Source organism: Mustela erminea, chromosome 5, assembly GCF_009829155.1.
Source record: "Mustela erminea isolate mMusErm1 chromosome 5, mMusErm1.Pri, whole genome shotgun sequence".
Classification (NCBI taxonomy): Eukaryota; Metazoa; Chordata; class Mammalia; order Carnivora; family Mustelidae; genus Mustela; species Mustela erminea.
In genome coordinates this window covers 55,457,235-55,485,194 of record NC_045618.1, presented here as the reverse complement: position 1 = coordinate 55,485,194, position 27,960 = coordinate 55,457,235, and the positions used below count along the sequence as shown (strand labels likewise).

Below are 27,960 nucleotides of genomic sequence, written 5' to 3'. Positions count from 1 at the left end.
AACAGAAGAGACTGAAAAAAAAAAAAAAACAGAAGCAACTGAAAACACAAGTAAATGTAGAAGCTCTAGTTGCGAGCAAATCAAGAAATCTACATAGGATAACTAGCTGTAAATTATTATTTGTAGCCTCATTCATCACTGGAAAACACCAAAAAGAGTAGATTATTAAAATCATTTCTGCTGGGGTGCCTGGGTGGCTCAGTTGGTTAAGCATCTGCCTTTCGCTCACGTCATGATCCCTGGTTCCTGGGATCAAGCCTCACTTCATGCTCCCTGCTGAGCAGGGAGCTTGTTTCTCCCTCTCCCTCTCCCCTCTGCTTGTTGTACTCTCTTTAGCTATCTCTCTTAAATAAATAAAATCTTAAAAAAAAAAATCATTTCTGACTCTTTGAGCCAATGATGTGTAACTGTAATAAGCTACTATTTTCTAATGTTTTATGAAGTATTTTCATCGACATCATTTCATTTGATGCTCAAAAGAACCCTATGGTTTGATATTATTCCTTCTAGTAAATGCAGTCAGGGGAGTAGCAACAGGGTGCAAAATCAGTATTTCTCTAGCTCTACCAATTTGGGGGCTCCCCTCCCCTCCACACAATTTCCCTTAATCATTCTAGGAATCACGCGTGCTCAGGCATGCAGTCCTCCCCACCACCACTGCTGTCCCCTCTCTTCTGATGGCTTCAGGTGCCTCTTGACACTGCTAGAATTGTTACCAGCACTGCTGCAGCTAACATGCCCGAGGGGCCTCCCAAGGCACTACTGCCTACGTCTTCCGCTTCTCCACTGCTCCTAAGGACGAGGTAAAATCTGGTTCATTCCAGCATGTTCCCTGTGTTCCCGCGCTCCAAGAGCACCTGGAGTTGGGACTCTTCGTCCACAAGTCTGTCACACTCTATTAACGAAGACCCTGCCTTCAATATATTCAGAACATTTTAGTAAAATTTCTCTTTAAATTTTCCCAAGGCTTTTTTGGTGCAGTTCCCTCCTCCCTATGAGCCAGGTGTGAGTCCAGGGGGTTGCGTCAGCAGAGAATCTGGAGGCCATGCATTACGCTATTTTCAGCGTTGTCCCTCCCTCGCCCTCCCATGTGCCTCAAATCCTTGGGAGGAGCCCCGCCCTGTGGCCATCCTCTGAGCACTCAAGCAAAAGCTTCTTGACAGCTCTAACCATCTAATTATCCAGACATGCCTAGACTTGTGTCTGAATCCTAGGGAGGCTATGCTCACGCTCCAGCGGCGCGTTATTTGCTCCCTCCGCAATTCCTTGGGGCTATCCTGGAAACCTACAGCTTTAATCAACCACAGGATTATTTTTGGGTCCTCCCTCCAAATGCAAAATTCAACCTCAAAATCTTAACTTGGATTTGAAACAAACAAGGAAAAAATCTACATCATAACGTTTTAGGAAAAATACGTGACACCTAGATGATCCAATTTACGGTCTTTCATGGATGAAATTGTGTTACGTAAGTCACGGAAATCTGAATCTCAAATTCTAAAGCCCCCACTCACTTGCTTAGCACGAAGTCCAGTTTTTTCCTCGGGTCCTTCCTCCCCAGCTCTGTCCTCCAGGGGTCCCACCAGGTTTCCGTGCTCAGGGGCCAGGCTGCCATTGACACCCTCTGTTCTGCTGCTCTTTGCCCTTGGTTTTCTAACAACCTCTATTCTCAACTACTGAAGCTGGCTTGGTAAGAAAGTTCCTGCTTCTCCACTAGCACCCCAATGTTTATAGCAGCAATGTCCCCAATAGCCAAACTATGGAGAGTCAAGATGTCTGTTGACAGATGAATGGATAAAGAAGATGTATGTAGGCAGATACATACAATGGAATATTACTCAGTCATTAGAAAGAATGAACTCTTACCATTTACATTTACATCGATGTGAATGGAACTGGAAGGTATTATGCTGAGCAACATAAGTCAATCAGAAAAGACAGTTATCATATAGTTTTGCTCATATGTGGAGTATAAGAAACAGCACAGGGGTGCCTGGGTGGCTCAGCGGGTTAAAGTCTCTGCCTTCAGCTCAGGTCATGATCCCTGGGTCCTAGGATCGAACTCCCCATTGGGCTTTCTGCTCAGTGGGGAGCTTGCTTCCCCCTCTCTCTGCCTGCATCTCTGCCTGCTTGTGATCTCTGTCTGTCAAATAAATTTTTTTAAAAAAATCTTTAAAAAAAATAGCACAGAAGATCATAGGGGAAGAGAGAGAAAACTGAATGGGAAGTCATCAGAGAGGGAGACAAACCATAAGACTCTTTACTACAGGTTTTTTTTACTACAGGGTTGCTGCAGGGGGGGTGGGTAGGGGGATGGGGTAACAGGGTGATGGGCATTAAGGAAGGCACATGATGTGATGAGCTCTGGGTGTGAAATACAACTGATGAATTATTGAACTCTACATCCTAAGATAATGATATATTACTTGTTGGCTAATTAAATTTAAATTAAAAAAAGAAAGTTCCTTCCTCTCTTGAACAGCTCCTCTATACTGCAAGACTCCTGGGCTTCTGATGACAAAGTTACTCCTTCCCTTCATGCCAGAGCCCCTTCCCCCCAGTGTCTAGGGTCACTCGTAGGAAGATGAGGAAACGTCTGTGAGCAGACTTTTGGCCCAGACTTATTCCCTCATGACACTTCTCCTTCCACTGTCCATCATTCTTCCCTGTGGGTCAATATCCTTTAAGGACCCCACACTCCCTCTACATCCTATACATGTCTGAATCCTAATTCTAACCTAGTTTCAAGGTCTTTCCTATAAGGCTCTGGACCATCTAGAAAGCATCTGATTCAATGTACTCAAACAATCCATGACTGTGGAAAAAACTCGTAGGGCCTTCTGTTAAGAGTCCAGAAACTATAACATGCTCTGGCAGGGGGCTGAGGTACCTGGGCACACAGCAAAACTCTAGGGGGTAATGGTATGGCCTAATATCACAGCCTGGAGGCCCCCAAAATGTACGAAGTAATATGGGTTGATTTGTGTTTAAGAACTATCTAACAGGAGCTACTGTCCTTGTAAGTGATCAAAAAGCAGATAAAATAAAATAGGCAGTAGCAATCATTTGCCTGACAAGAGCTATCAAGAGGAAGAAAGTAGATCCAGGGGGTATCCAATGTTTTCAAAAAGCAACCTCTCCCAGAAGAGTCCATGAGGAATAAAATAAAACATATACCTTCCAAATCAGTACTCCTTTGCTTTATCAATTTGATAAAATGCTTTGATACAATTACCACATTAAAAGCTTATTTTTTTATGCCTTGACCTGTAATGCTATGAGGTAGAAGGTAAAAAACTATGTATCTATTATTTAAAAAATTGTTTTCTCTTTGAGATTTTTCAGCGGCTATGATTTGGAATCACAGTGTTAATTTTGTCATTTCTATATATCTTTAAAATTACTTTAGACAGGTGTGCGTGACCTGGGATTGCAGATTGCACCCTTGCTTTAAATCTTGTGCCCTGAACCCATGAATAGAAAAGAAGCAAGGGAAAAACAGTTCAACAGAAGGTGTGATCCTCAAAGCACAACTGGATATTGATCTGGGAAAAAAATTCATATACATAGAGCTGGCTCTGGATTTTAAAACATCAGATTTTGGTCATGGTCCTACCTTTGGAAATGTATTATCTGTTGAAAACCAGATTTTGATTGAGAGAAACACCCATCATTTATTCTACATGGAAACTAACTTTAAAATACAAATTGTCCATTGGTAGAAAATCTCTCTCATATTTCATGTGCTAATGAGCTATTCTTATTTTTCAGTGATTGAGAAAGATATTTTAAAATCCTTTTTGTGTTTTTCACAAAAAGCAACTGAACATAATGTGATAGCAATCATAGTTAAATAGGAGAGCTTTGTTTTTAAACACCAGCTAATTTTTTCTAAGTCCATGGAGAGAAAACTGTCACAAGATCTTCCATTTCTTTTGCTGCCTCCATTTTTGAACTTTCAACAGTAAGAGACAGTCAATCTACTTAAATTTAAAGGCCTACAGGTCACATGACAAAGAAATGAAATGGCGCCACTATCATTTATTTTCAAGATAACCGCTGTTCTGTAGCAAAACAGCCACCATACATTCTCCTTTACCTTGTTGCTCATTTAAAACACCATTCTGTCTTCCTACATTTCTTGGTCTTGCCCCATCTCCATCATCTTGTCTTCCATTTGCCCCTTCAGATCCACTCTACATCCTTTTCCACCCTACCCTTGGCCCTGGAAGGCTGACCTTGAAGACCACATCCGCCGGCTCCCTTACACCCCGCCCTGTGGTGGGTTCCGTTAGAGGTTTCTGGGCAGAAGATCAAGGGAGAGAGATGCCAGGATCTTCAGCCCAACAAGCTTGGCCATAGGCCACCGCTGCTGCCATGTGGCCCCTCTCAGTGAAGCTCCCCTGTCTGGGTTCCAGTGACTGTGGCTTCTCTTATTCCTTCAGGCCAAGGGGTGTCCATTTCCTGTCAGGACCTTGTCTAGCAGGAGCCTTTATAAAGCTCCTTCTTCTCTTGGTTTCTGGATAATGCTCCATCCCCATCCAATCCTCACTGTCTGACTAGTTCTCCATGGGCTCTGCTTTCCCAGCTCTCTAGCAAACGCATTTGCGCGAATAACAGTGCAGTCTCAGAGTGGAGCTTCTCACCCCATTAAAGGACATGGGGAAAAACATAGGAAAGGGCAGTTTAGCTGTAATCCCACCACACACACTAACTGTTCTAGGTTCATTTGTATTTTTACTTAAAAAGTCATTTAATCACTCATTAAAAGGAGGTAGGGATATGGATGAGGGATGCCTGAGTGGCTCAGTGGGTTAAGCTGCTGCCTTCGGCTCAGGTCATGATCCTAGGTCCTGGGATTGAGTCCCACATCAGGCTCCTTGCTTGGCGGGGAGCCTGCTTCTCTCTCTGCCTCTGCCGGCCACTCTACCTGCTTATGCACACACACTCTCTCTCTCTCTGACAAATAAACAAAATCTTAAAAAAAAAAAAAAAAAAAAAGGAGGTAGGGATATGGATGAAATAGGTGAAGGGGATTAAGACACACAAACTTGGGTGCCTGGGTGGCTCAGTGGGTTAAGTCTCTGCCTTCAGCTCAGGTCATGATCCCAGGGTCCTGAGATCGAGCCCCGCAATGGGCTCTCTGCTCAGCAGGGAGCCTGCTTCTCCCTCTCTCTCTGCCTGACTCTCTGCCTACTTGTGATCTCTCTGTCAAATAAATAAATAAAACCTTTTAAAAAAGTGAAAAAATATTTTTTAAAAAAAGACACATAAACTTCCAGTGATAACATAAATAAGCATGGGGATAAAAAGTACCACATAGAGGATACAGTCAATAATACTGTAATAATGTTGTAGGGCAGCAGACGGTAACTATACTTATCCTGGCAAGTAGTGCATAATGTCTTGAATTCTCGAATCACTATGTTATACACCTGAAACTAATATAACATTTATGTCAACTACATTTCAATAAGCAAGGGATAACCATTTTAAAAAGGTAGTTAAATCACTATTAAAAATCATAAAAGTGACACATATACTGCGACCAGTGACATACTACAAAAATATATAGGGAAGAAGTTAATGCTCCTCCCTAATGCTTCTGGATTCTTCCCCTTCACCTCGTGCCCCATCTTCACCCTGCGTTGCATGCAGGTAAGGAATGTGAACAGGCTGGTTAGTCTTTTTCTACCCCTGTCTCCATGATATTCAAGCCCATACCAAACAGACATACACTCATATATGAAGAGGAGTGATACCTGTCTTGCAAAAACTTCAAGGATGCTATACATCACCTTGCCACTTGCTAGGTACAGATCTAGTTCAATACTTTGAACTGCCTCATGGTATTATATAGTAGAAATGTACCATAACTTATTTAATCATTTCTCTACTGATGGACCTTCAAATTTTCTCAGCCACTTTTGCCACTATGAACAACGCTAGAGTAAACACCCTTCTGCATATGTTTATTACTGCATCTATTTTTGTAAACTAAATTCCAAAAAGTAGGGTTGCTAGGTCAAAGTTCCATATAGTTTCAACTGCCACCCTCTTACTTTTTTCCAAGTGTATAGCAACGTATTCCTTAATTTAATTCTCACATTTGTTTTATATGGATATGATATGGTTTAGGCAATTGCTGAACCTTATTTTCTCTCTTAACATGAATTACAGAGAACTTTCTATGTACTATGTACTTTCTGTAGTGATCTTAAATGGCTGCATTAATGTTATGAAGCTTCTTTAAATTTTTATGGGGCTTGTAGCAAACCTCAGTATTATTGTGGGAAGAATTTCTATCCACTCTCTGTAATACGTGCTTAGAGAAATAAAAGTTTTGACCGTTGCATTAGATCTAAAAAATCTATTCAAAGTGTGCGTCTCACCTCTTAATCAGTTGACATGAACTACGTCTTTTGATGGCCCTTCCAACTGAGCAAGTGACTCAAAATATCAAGAAGCACTACGCCCAGGGCATCTGCTTCCACCACAGCCTCTGTGGCTTCAAACAGAGGACAAAGATCATGGGATTGCTGAGGAGCGCACAGAAACACTGGGCATTTTCCTAAGTGTGGTGAGCCAAATTCCATGTGATTCTTCTGGCATTAAGAGGGTCTATTTCAGATCAAAGGTAAAAAGAAAGCCATCAGAACAGGAAAGAATCTCAGCCCTCAGGACAGCTTAGCACCACTAGAGTCCTTCGGGCTGAGAAAATACCACATTCTACAAAGGCTTGGGAACATTCTACAGTAGTTTCCATCCCAAAATAAAATATTATAAAACCAATTCCAAAGGGAGAGGGTGGGAGAAGGTAGTGTGTGCTGGGGGGAGGGCTTGGGCATGAGATGATAAATCTGGCCACCATTCCCTGTTAGTATATTCTCTACTTGATCATATCACCACCAGACAAGAAATTCCTGTGTGTAATCCTTAGAATGAAGACTCAAATAAGGAATTAAGAAAATGTCAAAGCCAGCAGGAGGTGGACCAATAGCCTCTGTGCTGCCTTTATGCTATTTCCTGTGTGGATAGTCATATGGGCCTTAACTCCTGTGAGAAGGAGAAGGGGATTTCACTCTTTCCTGGGAATTACTACATGCCCATAACACTCAAGAGTCTTCCAACTGGAAACAGATCTGATTACTTTTGCCAGACTTAATCTCTTACTTGAGCAGTTAATGAGAGCTTTCAATAATCTTAATCACATCACTTCAATAAAATACCTCGGTGTTATTTCCACAGGAAATAAATGTCCACAGACCATAAACTCAACCTGGTTAATAGCTAACATCAGAGACAGGTGGGAGTTGGATCCAGATAAAGGGCCACTGTACAGTGATAGTCAATGAATTATGCCCCTATATCCCCTCCACCCGCCATCAGGGCTGCTGGACACTCTCTGGGGCCTCTGCCGGAAAGGGGTGAGAAGGGAAATGAAGGGAAAGACAGGCAATTAGCAGCAGGAAAATTCTCCCATACATATGGACCCACCAGCGGCAGGAAGTCACTGAAGGATCCAGAATATGAAGAGAACTCAGACTATGGAGAAGGGGAATAAGTGGGGAGAAGAACGCAGGAACACAGGATATAAATCAAGACCCACTATTTGAAGAACACCCTCCCTTCATGCTTTTCAGAGGGACAGTGACAAGAGACAATGTTTGGATGTCCTGGAGGAAGGTCTCAGCAAAAGAGAAGTCACCCACACCAGAAGAAAAATTCTCTCCCACTCCTTTTCTCCTTCTTTCCAAGTCCTTCTTTTATCAGGTTAGAAGCACACGGTCGTGATTCTGAGCACTGGCTCCTGAAAGTGATACGGAGGGCTGGGGCCAAAGGAAGGGAAATGGTTCTGAGCAATTGCGTCCTGAGTTCAAGGGAGAGTGTGACCACCCACTGAACTTATCACTCAGTGGGCTCATAGTCAGTCACCACAGAAACTGAATGTCCTCTGTGTGCCTGCCTTGACCCAGATACAATGGAGCTTTTAAAATATTTTTTATATAGAAAAAGGGCAACAAAATAAAAAGATAGTTCTAAATTAGGAAAAAATAAGACTTACGGAAGCTCAATGTATTTCTGAGTAACAGACACACACAATCCCAGAAATTGGTGTGGTTTCTAAAAAAGAAACTTTAGAGTTGAAGGAGCTAGTCCATGCCTGAACTTCTAGAAGTCTCTTGTCTTATAGCCGCACAGACCTCCCTTTTGAAGAATTTCAATGGCTCCAGCAGCACCCATAGAGAGAATTTTCATCACTAGAGTTCTATAACACATAACACAAAATCTGTAACTCTCTGACTTTCCTGGTGAAGCAAATGGGTTATGTGATGAAAGCAGCAATTCTCCTCAAACTAAGGTCTATATTGCAAAAATAAGATCAAAAGTATTTACGACATTTTTAAAGAACCATGCCTGGATCAATGATGTAGAGAAATTCTGAAAATGTCAAGAGTCAAAATGAATAGAAAGCTGTTGAAATTCCTCTTTCCTAGATAGAGATTTTTTATCACAGAAATTGTGTGTGATGTCTTCTCTAACCTTTAGGAGACCATATATCATATTACGACCCATTCCCTAGATAAAGTGTTGATCACATGCTGTGGGAGTTATCCCGGAAAAGAACACATTGTCTGCACAGCAGCGTACGAAACCTTGAGCCCCTGGCCACATCGGCCTGGAAAACGTAAGGAATACCAGAGGGGTACCTTGTAGACACTGCCTTTCTGGCTCTTACTGAACCTGCTTATAGGACCCCCCAAATTGTTCTCATGTTAAATTTTATATCATTTTAACACATAAGCCAAATCAACTCTGGAGCACCCCTAAGTAAAACAGTAACAGTAAAATAGACCATAAATAAAAACAGAATAAACGTTACTTCATGCTTGTCTGGGAAATAAAGAGTCCAAAAAGAGAAAGAAAGAAAACCTGAACCGAGTTTCTTCAAGTTGAATTCATCCCTCTTCTAGTAAAAAAAAAAAGGAAAGTTCTTATTGTAAAGTAATGACACTTGGAAAAGTGATTATTAAAAAAACCAAAATGAAAAACCTCTTAGAACAGACAGATGAGCAAAGACACATGAGGCTTTTGCTCTTTTGCTTAGAGAACCCCAACCAAGAGCTACTCCGGCAGCATGAACAGCAGAATTTAGGTCAAGGGGCCAGTTATCCAACGACAGCATCTAAGGCAGAGACAAGTTGCTACTTCTTTCTGCTCATTCCTGTTTCCTTTGAGAGTCCTCCGTTAAGCAACCACGGAGGCAGCTTTAGAGTACGCCGAAGTAAAATATTTGTAAAAGACATTCACAAAGTATTGCTTCTGGAAGCAACTACACCCCGGAGCCTGGGAGTCAGCACCAGCCTCACCACGGCCACACTCCCCCCATACCACTCCCAGTTTTCTTGCCACCGCGTGAACGAACGAACAGGCCCAGGAGTTTGGGTTCACTGCTCAGTGGCGAGTCTCTGCCCAGCGCAAGCAGATGACTGTCTGTGAGCTGCCCCGGAACAGATGTGAAGTAGCTTACGCAGGGACTTACCTGGAGGCGACTGGTACTGGGGCCGAGCCGCGGTCTTCCCAGGCCCCAGGCTCTTCTCCAGAGATTCCCCAGACACCAACCGTGGTTGGCCTGCTCTGAGGAAGGTCGAGCCGGCTCCTTTGGTCTCCGTGACCTTTGCAGAGGATGGTGGCTCCAAGGTGTCAGCAGAGGAAGACCCAGAGAAAGCACTGCTCTTTCGGCCGGCAGAGTCATCAGGAGCCACGTCCCACTCGCCAGGCAGTGGAGGGAGTTGCAGGACCCCGTGATGCTGCTCAGGGCCGGGGAGCCTTGGAGAGAGAGGCGAGGGAACAGGTGCCATCCGTCTGTGCGTGCTGGACTGGGAGGATGAATTATTCAGTAGCATGCTGAGCGAGGCCGGGGCTGAGGGGGACGGCTTCTTCTCATGGCCTCCGGGCTGAGGCCAGTCAGGGCCGCCGTGGTGGGGCAAATCCAGAAAAGAGCTTTGGTGATCCCTCAGAGGCAGCCCAGCCTTCCGCTTGCCTCTGGCTTCTGGGACGGTGTGGGTGCCTGGTGTGCTTGGGGGGAAGCCCAGCCTTTTCCCCTCAGTGGCTTCATCTAACTTCTCGCTCTGTATCACCTTCAGCAGGACCTTGTTCACAGCCCCCTCGGCGCTGGCTGGAATGCATTCCCCGTCCGACAGCTGCCACGGCCTGTCGCCCAGCTGCTCCTGGCCCTGCCACCTGGAACTACGAGTCCCAGCCTCGGCTTCTGGGAGGGTGAGCCAGTCTGCTCTGGGTATAAACTCAGCCTGGACCGCTGGGCAAACGGCAACGCTTTCCTCACTCTCAGGACCCGTTCTAACTACTCTTTGCACCTGAGTAGACAGATCCTGGACCTTGGCCACCACTTTGGAAATAGGCTTCTTCCTGCATGTATGCTCCGTAGACTTCTCCCTCTGGCCCCCCTTGGCCTCTGGATGCTTCTCAGAGTCCTCACGACTTTCAGACCAAGCTGTCTGCTGGTGCGGCAGCCTGAGAGGGCCCCTCTCCGGCTTTCCAGCACCATCATCTCCTGGCTCTGTGGAGCTGCAGTCAGGGGGCAGCCTTCCGCGTCCAAGCCCCGTGTCCTCAGAAGCCTTCCTGAAGTTCCCAAAGCCACGGCTGGGATCCAGTGTCCTGGAGGTCTCTGGGGGGCAGCTCTCTCTCCACTGTGGGGAAGAAGTAAATGCCACTCTTGGGAGCGAGCTGCCTCTCTCCTCTAGAAGCCAAAGATTAGGCCTTGTTCGAGAAAGAGGAAGAGATTTGCTAGAACAGATCTGGTCCTTCCCCATCTGAAGAGCCGACTGCCGGCCCCCACGCCCTTTCCTTCTCGTCCTCTTCTGTGGAAGCCCCTCAAAGCTTCCTCTCCTTCCACCAAGCCTCCGTGGCTTGCGGTTCCCATGGGCACTCCTCTTACTGAGACAGCCCACAGGGGGCTCCCCCGGCCAGTTACTGGCACTCTGGAAAGAGTCGTCCTCAGGGGCCAGGCTCACGGACAGCTCCAGCAGCTTCCCCTCCTGGTTCCCCATCGTAATCCCCAGGATGTGGTCTGAGCTCAGCAGATTGGCCAGAAGTCTCTCCCTCTCAGCTGTAAGTTTGTACAGCTCAGTTAAAATGTCTTTTGTGGGAGTTTGCTTGAAAAATATGTCGCCTGGATGTTCATTTGGCTGCAGGCTGAGGCTGATGACGTCTGACCCCTCCCTGACTTGGTAGCAGTTATGAAACCCTTTATTGGCTCTGTCTAGAGTTACAGTGCCCTTGTATGAAAATCCTCTGACTTCCCCCCTTGGAAGATAGAAGCTGATGAAGCAGACTTCAGTAATGGGCTTACGCAATTGGAGGGTGCAGTGAGTGCCTTCCATTATGCCTACCTAATTATTCATGCCTTGGAGATGCTGGTCTGTGGTCAGGCTTCCCAGGCTCCGGTGGTGGGGCATGTGATGGTGGCTAGGCAGGGAAAGCAGCTGACAGTCATCTCCAGCAACAAGACTGTCTGGTAGAAGAAGAAGGAAAGAAAGCAGCTTATCTGAGTGCATAAATCACACACCAACATAAATGAAAGCATAGCCATGATTTATCCTTCCTCTCTGGCTGATCTCAACCAAATCAACCCACATCAACCAGAGGCTGACTGCAACCTCTTTCCAACTCCATTCCTCCACTGGGCCAGAGCTTTTTTACAGCTGAGAGACGGCAGAGTGCCCCAAGACAAAAGCTCCTTTCCCCACAAGGGAACTCACCTTATACCCTAGAGCAGGTCTGTCAACTTCTTTAGACTTCAGTTTGTATTTTCCTATTAAACACAGCTAATAAATCTCCCAGAAGGGGAGATTTATTTCCCAGAGGAAAGAGGACTTTGGGATCCTTAGAAAACATAGTCATTTTAATAACTCCTTTTTGGAATATTACTGTGCCAAAAAAATGAGTGGAGTTCTTTTACTCTCCAAAAAGCACCTTCTAAGCTTTGAGATTAATTTTCTATTTAACTTAAAGAAGTCTTGGGCAAAGGTATTGGGCTATCAATTTGGAACCTTTTCTGAATACAAGTCATGTATTTTGCCAAAAGAGCTAAAAGTGAAAAATTTTAAGTTTGAAATTTAAGTAAGTAATTCAGAACTCTTAGTCAAGGTTGTTTGGGTTTTTCTCTCCCCTACTTCTTGCCTATTTAAGGCCAGAATGGCAGAGAAAAAGTAAACACCTGTAAGTCATTGCTGGCCCTGTGTGGATTCCCCATTTCTTGACCAATGAAGCAGCTGAAATGTCACATAAGCAGAGAGGGTAGCTGTGTTTCTCTCTTAAGTTTTGAGGAGCCCCAGGAATATCTTTGTGGCTAACATCTCCACTCCCCACAGACCAAGCATGGAGCTTAGAATTCTGTATTACAACATTTCATTTCTTAAGTTAAAGCAATTCCCAGTCTTCAAGACTTCCATGCCTAAAAGAAAATCCCCAGGAAGGGTAACACAATAACCATTTACTAACCACTGAGATCTTAGTGAATTATTTTCCTCGGGTATTTTATACTCATTCTATATAACAAAAAATTTACATAAAAATACATCTTGAGTGGCAGAAGACAGAAAGGAGGAAGAGCTTAGTAATAGAAACTTCTTGAGGAAGACAGAAAAAGGTGATAAAAATGAAGGTTTAAAAAAAATACATACATCTGCTGGTCAACCCACAAGTGCCAGGAGAACTCAGAGTACTCAGAGAAAGAGAAAGTAGAATACCATTTTAAAGTGTTAAGAGAAAAGATGTGTTAACCCATAATTTTATATCCAGTGAAAATATTCTTCAAAAATGATGGTGAAATAAAGTCATTCTCAGATGAAGATAGAGAATTAGTTGCCTGCAGACCTACTCTAAAGAAATATGCTAAAGGAGGCTCTTCAGAGAAAATGAAAAAAATAAACTTGTAACATCAAGAATGAAGAAAAAGCAACAAAAATGGTAATGTCTCTGTAAACATAGTATTATTCCTCTCTTGAGTTCTTTAAAAGATGTTTGACAGTTAAAACAAAACAAAACAAAATAACATTGTTTGGTGGGGTTGCAATGTATGTAAATATAATATACATGATAGCTACAACATTAAGGGGGTGGGAAAGGGACCTCTATTGGCAAAGTATAATAGCAATTTATTTCTGCCTACCCTGTAAAGAGTAAGGCATGCATAGTTACTCCCCAGAGCAACCACTAAAAGAGATATAATGAAAAATACAATTGACATATTAAAATGGAAGAATTTTAAAAATTCAAATAACTCAAAAGAAAACAAGAAAGGGAAAATGAAAGAGAGGAACCAAAAAATAGAGGCAACAAACACAAGTAAATAATAAAATAGCAAATCCAAAGCTAAATATATCAATACTTACATTAAATGTAAATGGTCTACACACAAAATTAAGAGACAAAGATTCTCAGACACGTCTATTAGGTAGTTAAAGTCACTGACTTGGATGAGGTTAATCAAGAAGAATGCACAGACCAAAAAATTCAAAGGTTGTAGAACAGAGTACTGGGAATACAGGTATTTAAGGGATAAATGGAGGGAAAAGAGGTTTTAAACGAGACTGAAGAAGAACGTGTATTAGGATAATTCTCCATATTTTGTAGCTAAAGACATTAGGATTCAGTGGTCTAATCTTAGTGTGCTTTTAGTATAGGTCTGTAAATCCTAGCCCTAACATCCTTCAATCAGCACTGCCCAAATGAGACCAGAGCCCATGCCTCAGAAACTAGTGTTAGATTAAATCAGAGGGCTTCCGTAATATAAGCAAGTCTTTCTTCCTCCTGTGACAATAACAGGAGTCACATACCCAGTTATATCTTAAAATTCTTAGCTCTAGCCTCATCCATCAACTTTTCTTAAATACCTGTTGCATTTTCTCTCTATTGATACACTTTCTTTTGCAGAGGAATGTATAAAAATAGCGAAAGTGATAACCATGGTATCGTATGATGGTGAAGACCTTTCAACTAGGGATCGAGTGAAAGATTGTAGAAGATAAAAGGAATAACCTTGGAGTTGTAGATCTCAACGTTGGCCATGTAGTTTGTGGCAGGATACATGGCAAAAATAAGTCCCTACTAATTATAAAAGAAAAATATCCCATTCTTGGAATTCTAAAATTTAAAAAAATATTGCAGAGTTTTACCTTGCTTTCAAGATAAAATACTCTTCTTCCACATTTGGGAGGTCCAAATCTAGGTGTGAAACGGTTTCTTCATGTCATGTGTTCATAATTTCTAAGTTTCTAATGATCATGTAAGCAAGTAGGGAAGATATTCCTAGTGTCTCTCTCTGTAGGCCTTATCATTTAACAAAAAGTTCAAACAAAAGGCATTATCTGCAATGAAATATAGGGATTGAAAAGTGAATTGTTTTAAAGTGGAGTTGCTTGAAAACAACAAGTTTCCTCCTCTGAATGAATAAGAGCACAGGTACTGACTTATCAGTGGCACAAAGATAATTTACTTTGCCTGAATTTAGCATCCAGAGGAAATTAGAGGAAATGTATGGAAGAAAAAAATTATTTCATATTTTCTGGTCTCAGGATGAGCTTCAGAATTAGCTTTGCTATAAATTTGAACATCCAAAGTCCAAATAACTTAAGACAAAGAACATGAACAAATCTCTTTCAAATACCCCATTCTCTTCCATAGTTTGACATCAAACTTGTTATGTAACTCCTCCACTATCATCAATGAATAGTTACAGAGCTGTCTCTGGAGGATAGAACTATTCACACTTTTTCCCAATCTCTCTCAACCAAAGAAAAGACTCTCAGGATTCAGCTATCAGCCTAGCATCCCTGCCAGTGTCTAGATAAGTGTCCCTCATGTGTTTTCTTCTTTCCTTTGTGAAATGAGAAATTTAGTCTCTAAGTTTCTAATTCATTACCTCAAAATATTACTTGGTGACACCTACTAGCTAGACAAAGAACTACAAAACTCCTCCTCCTTGAAGAAAAGCATATGCCCTGAGTAAAGGAACTTCAACCTCAGCACTCCAGTGGGCACCATGTCAAAGGCAGGCCTCTGAGCAGGGAAAACACTTCTCTGCAACAAGCCATGAGCAAGTCAAAATCCAGTGTTGAATCATAACACAAAGTTTCCATCTGAAAAACCAGAGGAAAAACACTATAAGTCTTGGGAGGAAAAAAGGCAAAATAACAAGGAAAGCAACATGGAGTGGGGTTAAATACACCAGTACTATAATCCATGCTGAGTTCATAGGACTATTTCAAGCAGCATTGCCTCATTCTGCTTTGACTAAAATACAGCAGCTCTGCAGGCTCCACATACTAAATTATACACCTTAATTTGGCCTGCAAAGTAGCCTTCTCTGGTTATGCTCAGTGTAAAACCACTTTGTTTCTTAGGGAGTCTTCGTCTTTCCTCTGGAAAGGGAGTCTTTCCTCTGGCCAACTCCAGGCTGTCTCTCCAAGACAACACTACAGCAGTGATTTCTCCCTGACTCTTTTTCCAATAAGCAAGTACATGATTTCACTCCACCCAAAATGGAAATATCTGTTGTACCTCATCATGATAGAATATTATTGCCTTTTTAGTAGATGCTAGTCAATGCTTATGGCATATTTTACCAATGCCTAAAATAAGATCCAAGAATTAGCAGCAGTCATGCTGTCTGCTTACTGTTCATTTCCTAATTGATTCTGGCCCTAAAAGACCAAGGCAAAGCTTTATTTGCTTACCGATTGGCAGAGTGTAATGCTGTGTGACTCCATCTGAGCCCAATACTGATAAGACAGGTTATCTGTAAGTTCCATTATTAAATTAGAAACTGTCCATTCAGATTCAGGTTCTCCCCTCTACATACCTCTCTAAACACCAGGAATAAGCTGAATAAGCTCCTTGGTGCTCTGCCTTCTACTGGGCTTAGACATAGGGAATTAGTAGCAGTAGATGCGAGAGCAGAATGGAAGAAGGTTTATATTTATTCCCTGGCTCCCTCCCTCCTAGGTGTGGTTTTGTAGTAGGTATGTCCTCTAATGAAGACCATGCCTCCTTTTGGGCAGCCTTCCTCCAGGTATAGCTACATTCTCTGGGTACCAGTTGTGACTTCCTCCCATTGCTTATCCAGGCCTGGTAGCTTTGGATTCTGCCACTTGTATGTGATTTTGGAAAAGTTAGTGTCTGCCTCTCTTCTTCCTTCCCATTCTTGGATGGAATGCAGTATTGCTGATGTTCAAGTAAAAGATACAAAAATAAAGGTAGGTCTGCAATAGCTTTCTAGCTCTTTTCCTTCTGAGGTGTTTTTTCCCCAAAGAATCTACACACTGTAAAAGTAGAATAGAAGCAATACTTAACTTATTGCAATGCAAAGCAGAAAGAGACTCATTCAAGGAGACATCAAAGAATAGATTAGAGGAGGTTAAAGAAAGGAAAGACACATGATGTTTGTCAAATCAGAAAATCCTTCAAAAAGAAGAAAACATTTGGAATAACTCCATACTAAAGGATAGGATTTTGACAGATGTGATTTTTAAAAAGAGAATTCTGGGAGGAGGACATCACAGGAGACCATGAAATTTGATAACATGTACAAAGGAAAGAAGTACTCTGTCTTTTTTTTTTTTTTTAGACAAATGTTAGGAGAGATAAGTCAAGAAAGAGTGATAGCACATTGTAAAAAGATTTGAATACAGACTGGTGGGAAATTAATGCTAACTTCATAAACAAATGAGAAGCCATGGATAGGTTTTGATCAGAGTTTTTTGTTCCATACTAAATTTAAGGGAGATGAGCTTAGTCATAATGTTAGAATAGAACTGAGTAGAAAGAGATCAGACAGAGAGTCAAGAATTTGGAGCTCTGGTAAACATCAAATTCTGTCTAGAGGTTGAAAAAGAAACAAATTAGAAGGGGAAATTATAGGCAGAGTTTTAGATAGTGATTTTAGTAGAGTAAGAAGAAACCAAATTATATTACAAAGAGCAAAAGAGAGAGTCTGATGGATAAGAGAAGAAAATAAGAAGAATGGCCCATGCAGGTATTGAGTATTGTCTTTTTTGCTACTTTTACTTTGTTTTTGTTTTTGTTGTTTTCCAGTGGAGGACACATAGGAAGAGTAAGCCTTGACAAGAAGAAGGTTGTTTCATCCTTAAAGACTGGGGCTAAATAAAAGGGAGAAGATGATTATGAGATAGAAAGCAGTGAAATTGAAAGAGTACATATTACCTCAGTGATTTTTGTTTTCCTCATAAAATTCTATAATTTTATGGTTTTCTCTGCATTCTTAAAATGTCACAAGAAAGTACTAAATCAGTCTATACTGCAAAAGCAAAATCTCTAGCTTTGAAACTCTGATTTGACTATGACACCACCAATACTCTGAGCTAGGCATTATTATAACATGCTGGCAAATCCCTACGAAAATAATATAGAAGCCAAATAGAATTATCTTTGGTCAATAAATTTCTATCCATAGCCAGAGATGGTTCTCAAAGGATAAGAAAAAGGGCTTCTTCGTGATCCCAGGGTCCTGGGATGGAGCCCCAAATCAGGCTCTCTGCTTAGCAGGAGCCTGCTTCCTCCTCTCTCTCTCTCTCTCTCTCTCTCTCTCTGCCTGCCTCTCTGCCTGCTTGTGATCTCTGTCTGTCAAAAAAAAAAAAAAAAGGCTTCTTTTTGTGTTTGTAAATGATAAACCATAAACCAACCCACTCGGATACCTAATTATGCTATAAGGTGTGAGTGTTGAAGATTCTCCCAAACACAAGAGAATCCTTTCTTCACCTCTCCTGTGCCTCTTCAAAGCTTCAGACATAAAGATAAACAAATATCAGCTGTCTGTGTGATCTTCATGAGAATATAAGATATTGAGATCTTCAAAACATCTCTGGCTCTTGTTGCTATCTGGTTTATGTCATCATCTGTGGGAGATAGATGAGTGTACTGAGAAAATAAACCCCTTCCCCATGATTTAAAAAAGAATCTGAACATATGAAATTCTTACTCACTGAATGCTCAAGGTCCAATGGCCAATGTTTGACTGCACAATATATCGCAAAAGTGGGATTGGTACATTCTTTGTAAAACAAAGATAGATCCCTTTTTTAAAATTAGGAGTATCTTTTTAAATATACAAACCCATTCTGTAGAGTTTGTTTTTCTGAGAACTTTACATGAGGATCATTGCATATACTAATTTGTATTTCCAAATTAAGGAAGCTGCTTTTGAACAATAACTTCTCAATTAGAATGAATAAGGGATTAAAATAGGCTTTTTTATTCAATGGACCATGTCTGCCCCATTTTATAGAGGTGTAAGGACTCAGGCAGTGTGCTTTGAGGGCACTCTTGTTTAAAGGTCAGCCACATACACATTGTCCAGAATAGATCACATATTAAGCCACAAAACAATTCTCAACAAAATCAAAAAGATCAAAGTCATACCATGTATCTTTTCTGACCAAGACACTATGAAATTAGAAATCGACCACAAAGAAAAAAATCTGCAAAGAGCACAAATACATGGAGGTTAAATAACATGCTGCTCAATGAATGGGTCAACCAAGAAATCAAAGAAGAAGTCAAGAATTACATGGAGAGAAATGAAAAATCAAAACACAATGGCCCAAAATCTTTGGGATGAAGCAAAAGTGGCTCTAAAAGGGATGTTTATAGCCAGCCAGGCCTACCCTGAGAAGCAAGAAAAATCACAAATAAACAACCTAACCTTACACTTAAAGGAGCTAGAAAAACAACAAATAAAATCCAAACTAGCAGAAAGAAGGAAGTAATAAAGATTAGAGCAGAAATAAGTGATATAGAAACTAAAAAACAACAGAAAAGATCAATGAAGCCAGGAGCTGATTCTTTAAAAACATCAACAAAATTGATAAACCTCTAGCTAGACTCAACAAAAGAGAGAGAGAGAGAGAGAAGGGATGCTAACAAAATCATAAATGAAAGAGGGAAAAATAGCAAACAACAAAGAAATACAAATGACAAATTGGACAACTTAGAAGAAATGGATAAATTCCTAGAAACATATAACCTATCAAAACTGAAGCAGAAAGAAATAGAAAATTTGAACAGACTGATTACCAGCAAGGAAATTGAATTAGTAACCAAAAAACTCCCAATGAAAGTCCAGGACAAGAAGACTTCTCAGGTAAATCCCACCAAACATTTAAAGAAGACTAGGGACTCTGAAAAACAATCTGAAGGGTTTGAAGTGGCGGTGGGGGTGGGAGATTGGGGTATCAGGTGGTGGGTATTATAGAGGGCACGGATTGCATGTAGCACTGGGTGTGGTGAAAAAATAATGAATACTGTTATGCTGAAAATAAAAAAAAATTAAAGAAGAATTAATACCTATTCTTCTCAAACTACTCCAAAAAATAGAAGAGGAAGGAAAAATTCCAAATTCATTCTATAAAGCCAGCATTACCCTGCTACCAAAACCAGATAAAGACATCAATAAAAAAGAGAACAATAGGCCAATATCCCTGATGAACACAAATGCAAAAATCTTCAACAAAACACAAGTAAACCAAATTAAAAAACACATAAAAAAAATCATTTACCATGATCAAGTGGGATTTATTCCTGGGTTGTCAGGGTGGTTCCATATTCACAAATCAATCAACATGATACATCACATCAGTAAAGAAAAGACAAGAACAACATGATCATTTCAATTGATGCCGAAAAAGCATTTTACAAAGTACAATGTCCATTCACAATAAAAACTCTCGTTGAAATAGGTGTAGCAGGAACATGCCTCAACATAATAAAGGTCACATATGAAAATCCCATCGCTAACATCCTCAATTGGGAAAAAATTGAGAGATTTCCCTCTAAGGTCAAGAATAAGGCAAGGATGGCCACCTCACCACTTTTCTTCAACATAGCACTGCAAGTCCTAGCCACAGCTGTCAGGTAGCAAAAAGAAATAAAAGGCATCCAAATTGGTAAGGAAGAAGCAAAACTTTTACTGTCTGCAGATGGTATGATACTAGACAGAGAAAACCCAAAAGACTCCTCCAAAAAACTGCTAGAACTGATCAACAAATCCAGTAAAGTCACAGGATACAAAATCAATGTACAGAAATGTGTTGTATTTCTATACACCAATAATGAAGCAGCTGGAAAAGAAATTAAGGAAACAATTCCATTTACAATTACATCAAAAATAGTAAGATATTTAGGAATAAACTTAACCAAAGACATAAAAGACATGTACTCTGAAAACTATAAAACACTGATGAAAGAAACTGAAGAAGACCCAAAGAAATGGAAAGACAGTCCATGTTCAAGGGCTGGAAGAACAAATATTGTTAAAATGTCTCTACTCTCCAAAGCAATCTACACATTTAATGCAATGCCTATCAAAATACCAAAAGCATTTTTTCACAGAAGTAGAACAAACAATCCTAAAATTTGTATGGTACCATAAAAGACCCCAAATAGACAAAGCAATCTTGAAAAAGAAAAAAAAAACAACAACACCATCAAAAAAGATGCATCACACATGGGGGCTTAAGTGGGTAGAAGAAGAATCAATGAAACAAGATGGAATTGGGAGGGAGACAAACCATAAGTGACTCTTAATCTCACAGAACAAACTGAGGGTTGCTGGGGGGAGGGGGGTTGGGAGAAGGGTGTGTGGGGTTATGGACATTGGGGAGGGTGTGTGCTTTGGTGAGTGCTGTGAAGTGTGTAAACCTGGTGATTCACAGACCTGTACCCCTGGGGATAAAAATATATGTTTATAAAAAATAATTTTTTTTAAAAAAAAAAAAGATGCATCACAATTTCAGACTTCAAGTTATATTACAAATCTGTAGTAATCAAAACAGCATGGGACTGGCACAAAAATAGACACATAGATCAAGGGAACAGAATAGAAAGCCCACAAATAGCCCAGAAATCTTTGAAATCTTCGACAAAGGTGGCTAAAATATGCAATGAAAAAAGGAGAGTCTCAAGCAGTCTATCAATCAACAACCAATGTCTGCCACAGAGCATAGCCCTCAAGAAGGAAGGGAGGAACTCAGGGACTCAGAAATAAAGCTACTCTGCCATCTCTCTCATTTCCCCTGCAGCCCTGATGCTGAAAGAAAACCCACTGTCTCATATTGTGTGTTTTCATTTTTATAAAATGGCCTAAATATTTTCATACATCATAATAATGTGACATTTGTACAAAACTTTCATAAGACAAGTTGTGTGGACTGATCAATCACTGAGCTCTATCTCTGAAACTAATAATACACTAATAGTAACTAATAATACACTACACATTAATTAATTGCATTTCTATCTGAGCCCTACAATCACTCTGTGAAGCAGATGTGACAGATGCTGTCATTGTCAGAGCACACACAGGGAGGCTAAAGGAGACTGGAAAGTTTAAAGTGACTTGCCCCTGATCCCATAACTAGGGAGCAGTATAAGTAGGACTCAAACCCAGGTTTCTGACTCTCAGTTCAGTGCTCTTTCTACTACCTCACTATAGCTGAGTAATTGTTTAAATAAAGAAGAAAACTAAAGAAAAAAATACCATAGCAACAATTATAGTTGGATAGAAATTTACATGCAATGTAGTACTATACAGAGTAAAGCATGTGGGCTCAAAGTCATACCTTGGTAAAGGTCTCTCACTTAAATACGATTTTAAGAAGATTTCTACGTCTGATTAAATATTCAGGATCCTACATGGGACTATAATTTTTAGGCAATGGTTCTGTACTGCTTCCTCTTTGCTTGGCTCTTCTTGTTGGGGGAGACCACATTGGTGTAAGATATTCACAAACTCACATTTACCGTGGGGATTAAAGAAGGCCCTACTCATCTTAACTGAGGTCAGTTCATAAAATCTGCCATAAAAGTTAGTCATCTTGAGATGTTTTTTGCACAGTACTAGTAACTCCAAATACAGTAATGCTTGAACAAGGCTCTCCCAAGAAAAGGATAGAGTAGCTCAGCTCTGTGTTTCAATCCGGTGTTCATGTCTACTCCAGCACAGCTAGCTGAGATCACCACTGTTGTCTGGCACACTCCTTTTCCTTAGCTGACCAATGACAAGGCGGGAAGATAAACAATTTGGGGACTATCAAAACCCATAAAAGTTAAAGACAGAGGTGTGCTAATAAAATTGGTGGATTCATACCTGATTGACAAGGAGGAAGAGGAAGAATGGGAACAGGAGTAGGAAGTGGATGTTGGCCGACATCTTAATCAGTTCTTAATCAGTGGTAGGTCCTAGGCTGAGATGGGCACTAGTAATTTTCCCATTTTACCTGTGAGAACCATATAAGCTCAAAGAGGTTAAGTAGCTTGTCCAAAATCACAAAGCTATCAGATCACGGAACTGTATTTGAATCCAAGTCTGTCTTAAAAGTCTGCATGTCAAAGCTACAAAACACTGCATTTCCTAAAACTTTAGAGAGAGATCATGAATCCATTATGGGAGACCCTCAAGAGATCTCTAGCATCTCGACATAAGGATTATATATCTTCCCTTCAGAAAAAAATGGTTAACAGATTATGGTTGTTAAGCAAGTAATATCATGATCTGGGTGCCCTTTAGCCAGAATTTAAATTATCCATTTGGCAGCAAAGAAAAAGAAGATAAAATTCTTGGAAAATTCCCGCTAAGAATTCTTCTTTGTCCTAAAAGAACACTAGTGCTCATGGCTTAGTATTTCTGTTAGGACCTAAAGAAAGACTTATGCCACAAATATCCCAGAAGAGAGAAGAAAAGTTAAAATTGGACATTAGCATTAAATTTGCCTCAAGTTAAGTAAGAATTATGATTGAATGTCAATAAGTTTCTACCTCAGGAGATGTAATAAAAAGTGTCAATCCTCTCCATTCCCCTACCCTGACTTTGAGGCAGTTCCTGCTGTGATCAGGAGCTAGGCTGCAGGGATGGACCCTTTGAACCCTGTTTGCTCAAACATTTAAACTAGTCCCACCTTGGGAGGAAGGCTGGAAGCTATAAAGAGAAATTCTAAACAACATCTAACTAGTCTCTATTTTTTGACATCTGAATTTAAAAGAAAGTCTCAGCCACAGAGCATAATTATTTTATCCCTAATTTCAGCAGCTTTTAAGACACAGACCCTTTAAACCATAGTGGCTGCAGTCAGACCCAAAGCAAAGGAAACCTTGGGCTCAATACACAACTTCCTTTAATAAACTGAGCTGCCCTGAGAATCCCCCACAAATTGCCACTTGCAGTTTCACTACTTTATGCAATAATATCACATCCACAATTTCCACAGCTTGATATGTCACACAGAGGATGTTTAACAGTTCTTTCATACCATTTACATAAGATTTTAAAAGCATTTCTGATGACTTCACAAGCTCATTCTCAAAAATCTATTAATTGATCTCAACTAAAAGGCAAAAACATAAAAAAGGTTATTACTGTATCAGAAATAAAAAATTGCAGCTAGCCATATGGCAGGCTTGGAAAGAATAAAGGTGAAGGGTAAGTATGTACATTTATGAAACCAATGGAAAAGCCAAAGTTTTAGTTACAGATGGTTGCCCTGGATAACTTGTTATAGCAGCATCATGTTGCTTCTAGAACTCTCTTATGTTCCCAGGATTCAAAACATATAAAATAATTCCTTTGGAAAGCATAAAACAATTAAAAAAAAACACTTCAGAATTTGAGATTGCTAAAACTGCTAGGTAGACAGAAGGAAAATATGCATAATAAAAAATTGAAAATGAATTCAGAGGCAACTGGCTGTTGTTTTGACTCCTAAAGTAAAGAATGGTAGGTCTCTCCCTCTTGGAAGCACACAAGGGAACCTCTGGCAACTAAAGGACTCAGCGCAGTTCTGACATCGGGAAAAATTTACATTGCCTGTGGCAAGTTTCAAGGATGGCTTGAAATAAATAAGTAAATACTAAATACAGCAAATGGATCTGTGATGGTAGAATGCAGAATGAGAAGGAAACTAAGGTCTGGGTTTCCATAACTTTTTATAGCCTTTTATGAAAAGTTGGAATTGGCACAAATTTCTGTCTCTCAAATAGCAAAGTAAATCTATGAGTCAGATGAGGCCACTAGGGAACACACTATCAGGTTCACCTGTCATCAGATTAAGTAACAATGTTCTCTAAAGTGAATTTGAACTGCATGATATATGGGAGGAATCTGAGTAATTAAGAGATTGAGATTCGCCAAGAAAATCCTTTTTTTTTTCTTTTGCGAGTGGGAGGTGAAGGGCAGGGCAAGAGGGGGGAGGGAGAGAAAGAATCATAAGCAGGCTTCACACACAGTATGGAGCCCAACAGAGGGCTCAATCTCACGACCCTGAGATCATGACCTGAGGCGAAACCAAGAGTTGGACACTTAACTGACTGAGCCACCTTGGATGCCCCACCAAGAAAATCCTTCTTAAAGGCTCTGACGTCATCAGAAGAAACATTGTTTGGTTGTGTTGGGGGCCTATTCGAGCCAAAAAAATCTATAGCCTTCAAATCACTCTTCTAAAACGAATGTTTTGAAATTTAAATAGTTGAGTAAATAACAACATTTCATAACATAAATAATTTCAAGGCATGCAATTTTATTTCAACCAATGGTTCTTAGAATTTAATTATTCATGGAGGAAAAATGATCCATGGGGTTTTCTTAAATCTTGGGAGACAGGATACAACATTTCCCCATTACTTCTCTTCAGTCTCAATTGCTTTGCCAGACCCAAAATATTACCAATATAGCCATATCCATAGCTAGTTACTATTCAGTCCTAAAACATTTCAGTAAAAGGTACACAATGAATACTGAGTTCACAAGTGGAATTAGAAATATGGTTGTTCATACAAGTGTGTGTTAATATCACTAGATGCCATTATGATGCGTTAGTGTGTAAAACACAATCATTCAGGGGCTCCTGGGTGGTTCCATCAGTTAAGTGTCTGCCTTCAGCTCAGGTCATGATCCCAGGGTGTTGAGATCAAGTCCCACATCGGGCTTCCTACTTGGTGGGAGTCTGCTTGTTTTTTTCTCCCTCCGCCCCTCCTCCAACTCAAGCTTTCTCTCTCTCTCTCAAATAAAAAAATTAAATCTTTAAAATAAACCCCCACACACAATGATTCAAATGGGAGACCTGTATTCCACATCTAAATTCACAGATTTTATAGTTCTTAGTGAAAATCTGACACCATTACAAAGAAGTACAAAGAGGTAGAACATGAGGATCTACTACTAAATGGTCAACCCTCATACAAACTCAAGGGTCCATGATGAACTTGATGCAAAGGGCACTGGTAATCTGTGTGACCTGGAAGAAGGATGGGCAGAACAGCTAGAAGAAAGCCAGCAAATGATTTTCATAAGGCTAGAGAAAATATAAAGGATGGAGAATTAAAGAACGTGACCTTGAAGAGGAAGAACATAGGATGGAGGTGGCAAGTCATATCAGGGACATAATTCAGTACATGTGAGGAGGAGTGTGCCAGAGCTTTTCTGATAAAAGAGCAACATCACGTAACCCACAGAAAAATGATGGAGCAGCTGAAGTAACAGTAATCGAAAGCTGTTGTACAGCAGAGTGACCCACCTGATCCCAGCATGGAATAGCCAGTCCACCTCTTTGTGAAACTGATGGACAAGAAGCTTATTACATGAGTAAACATACAAGGGGGTAGCTTCAGGGATTGAAGAGCCAATAAGAAGGAAGGGGACTTAGTTATGAAAATCTAGAAAGAGGAGGGAATCTGGGGGTAGGGGACAAGAGGAGAGAGAGAGAGAGATGAGGACAATGGAGCAAAAGGGATAACATCTGACCCAGAGAGAGGAAAGAAGGTAGGAAATTTCTTTGTGTTCATAAAAGACTTTGTAAGATTATGAAACCAAGCAACCCTTGCTTCAGGATCCAGATGAGAAGGCATGGCCAGGATTGGAAGAAAGGCTGTTCTTCTCCAGACCCCATCTCTTTCAGGGCTCTAAGAGCTCAAAAAGGTGCATACAGAAGCCTGCTAGGCTCAGCAGGGTGTCATTTAAATGATGGGGCGGGCACCAGCTGCGGAGGCCCGGACAAGGTGCAGGGAGGCTGAGGCTGGAGGGTAGTAGGACTAGTCAGATTGCTGAGCAGATGCTACACTCTAGGAAATAACTAGAGCGGTGGGGTTCAGAGGTAGATGAAGTCCCATGTGAAGAGGAAAAAACTTTAGATTTACCCCAGTAAGGTGCTACTATCGATGTGGTCTCCCTGGAACGCAGAAACAAGTGACTACTGGGTTATTAAATTCACGCAGGGTGAAGAAGAAGCAAGTGACACGGAAAAGGGTAAGAGAAGAAACTTAATGATAATAAATATGTCTCTCATCCCAAAGAAGGAAAAATCAGAGTGCTCCAGTGGAATGGATTTCTTTGGAAGGCTGGCTACAGTTGGACATTTCCAAGTGCATGTTGACGACTGCTCAATAGATTCTGAGAAAATCATTATCCATCCAGTTCCACAGACCTATCAGGTCTCCCTACAACCTCCTCTCTCTCATTACCAGGTGCCCTTAACCTAGCCAGGTGTTTGAATGGACTGGCATGGGAACCACTTCCATCCTGAGGTGGTGTTATTTTTTGTAAAAGTTTTGGTACCTATTCTTCTTGGAAAGGAAAAGGCTCTTTGCTCTTTTAAATTCTTCTGCATAATATCCCACATTATTAAATTTTCATTAAAAAAAACAAACAGTAGATTCCAAAAATCATTAACATTTTTTGATTTGGTTACTTAGACGATTTAATTCCACAATACCCAGAATTTGGTCTATTGATACTTAGGAGATCAGACAAGTATATCTAGGCCAATAGTAGCCACTAGCTTCTTGGGAGCACAGGATCAAATGAGCAAATATCATATAGTTTCTCACGTTCCCAACTCCCATATTGTGTGAATGTTACTAATGATGGGACTGAGAGTAAGACTGACTTTCCCTTATTTGGACTTGTAGAATAGTTGGGCAATCAGATATATAGGTATATATCAGATATATTCCACATTATACACTTTGGGGTTTCCAAAGGCAAAGAGTCATCATTCAATTGCATCATGATTTGTTTCAAAAGCAGAGTGCTGACCCATGGGGCTAAATGGGGAAACTGTGACACTGAGGAGAACCTCCAGATGGAATTATTTCTACTATATGTTTGCTTTAATTAATAAAACTAGATTCTTTTCAGAGAAAGGAACTATTCTTAAAGAGCTAGGATCTCAATCACAGGTAATTCCTGCAGAAGTTCTAGGGAGGGAAACTGACATTCTGGAAGAAAACACTCTCTGTCTCCTAAGTGTCTTTCTTACCATCTGTTTTCTCCTTTCATTGCTTCTCTTTTATAAGAAATTGAGGAAGCAGGAAGCCCCTATCTTTCCATATCCCTTCCCCTTTGTTTTGCTTTTAAACAAAGAAGGGAGTCCTCAAAAGCCTCGCTTGGGCCATTTCACACAATGCTGGCTATATATCTGCTGGTCTGGAAACCAAAAACCAAAAGCTAGTTATGGTCCCACTGAGGTCCAAATTTAGTACACATCAAAGCAGAGAAACCCTGAAAATACCGATCTCACCTTCTCCCCCACAGACACTTGGCACTCCCCTCTCAGGGATGCCAAAAGCATCAAGAACCTCATCCATATATATCATCTGCCTCAAAGGAGAGGCTCAGTCCTGTTTAGAATATATACTATTGTCAAAATTGAGCTGAAGATACAATGCCATGAAATTCCACAATGTCTTCTTTCTGAAGGAATCTCATACATGTAATTTTGTCTAAACAAGCAGTTTATCTGAAGGTTGTAGAAGATCAGCATCTGAGACACAGTGGACTTTGCTGAAGGAGACTTGAGAGAAATAAACCTGGTTGGGGTGCTACCAAAGCCACTGGCACATTTTCCATTTAAAAAACACTGTGTTTATGGGAGC

General features: G+C 40.8%; 1 protein-coding gene across 21 annotated transcripts in view; it reads right to left on the bottom strand.

Annotated features, from left to right (window-relative positions):
* The window catches only part of FMN1 (formin 1), a 413,714-nt gene that overhangs the window by 364,823 nt on the left and 20,931 nt on the right, over positions 1 to 27,960 (bottom strand). For 16 of the 21 annotated variants that reach the window (XM_032343207.1, XM_032343206.1, XM_032343205.1 and 13 more), the window contains one exon: positions 9,545 to 11,536. The exons of the other annotated variants lie outside the window; for them this stretch is intronic. In XM_032343207.1, coding sequence (XP_032199098.1) covers positions 9,545 to 11,405 — 1,861 coding nt within the window. In that variant the 5' untranslated portion in view covers positions 11,406 to 11,536. The remainder of the gene's footprint in view (positions 1 to 9,544; positions 11,537 to 27,960) is intronic. 21 annotated transcript variants of the gene reach the window in all.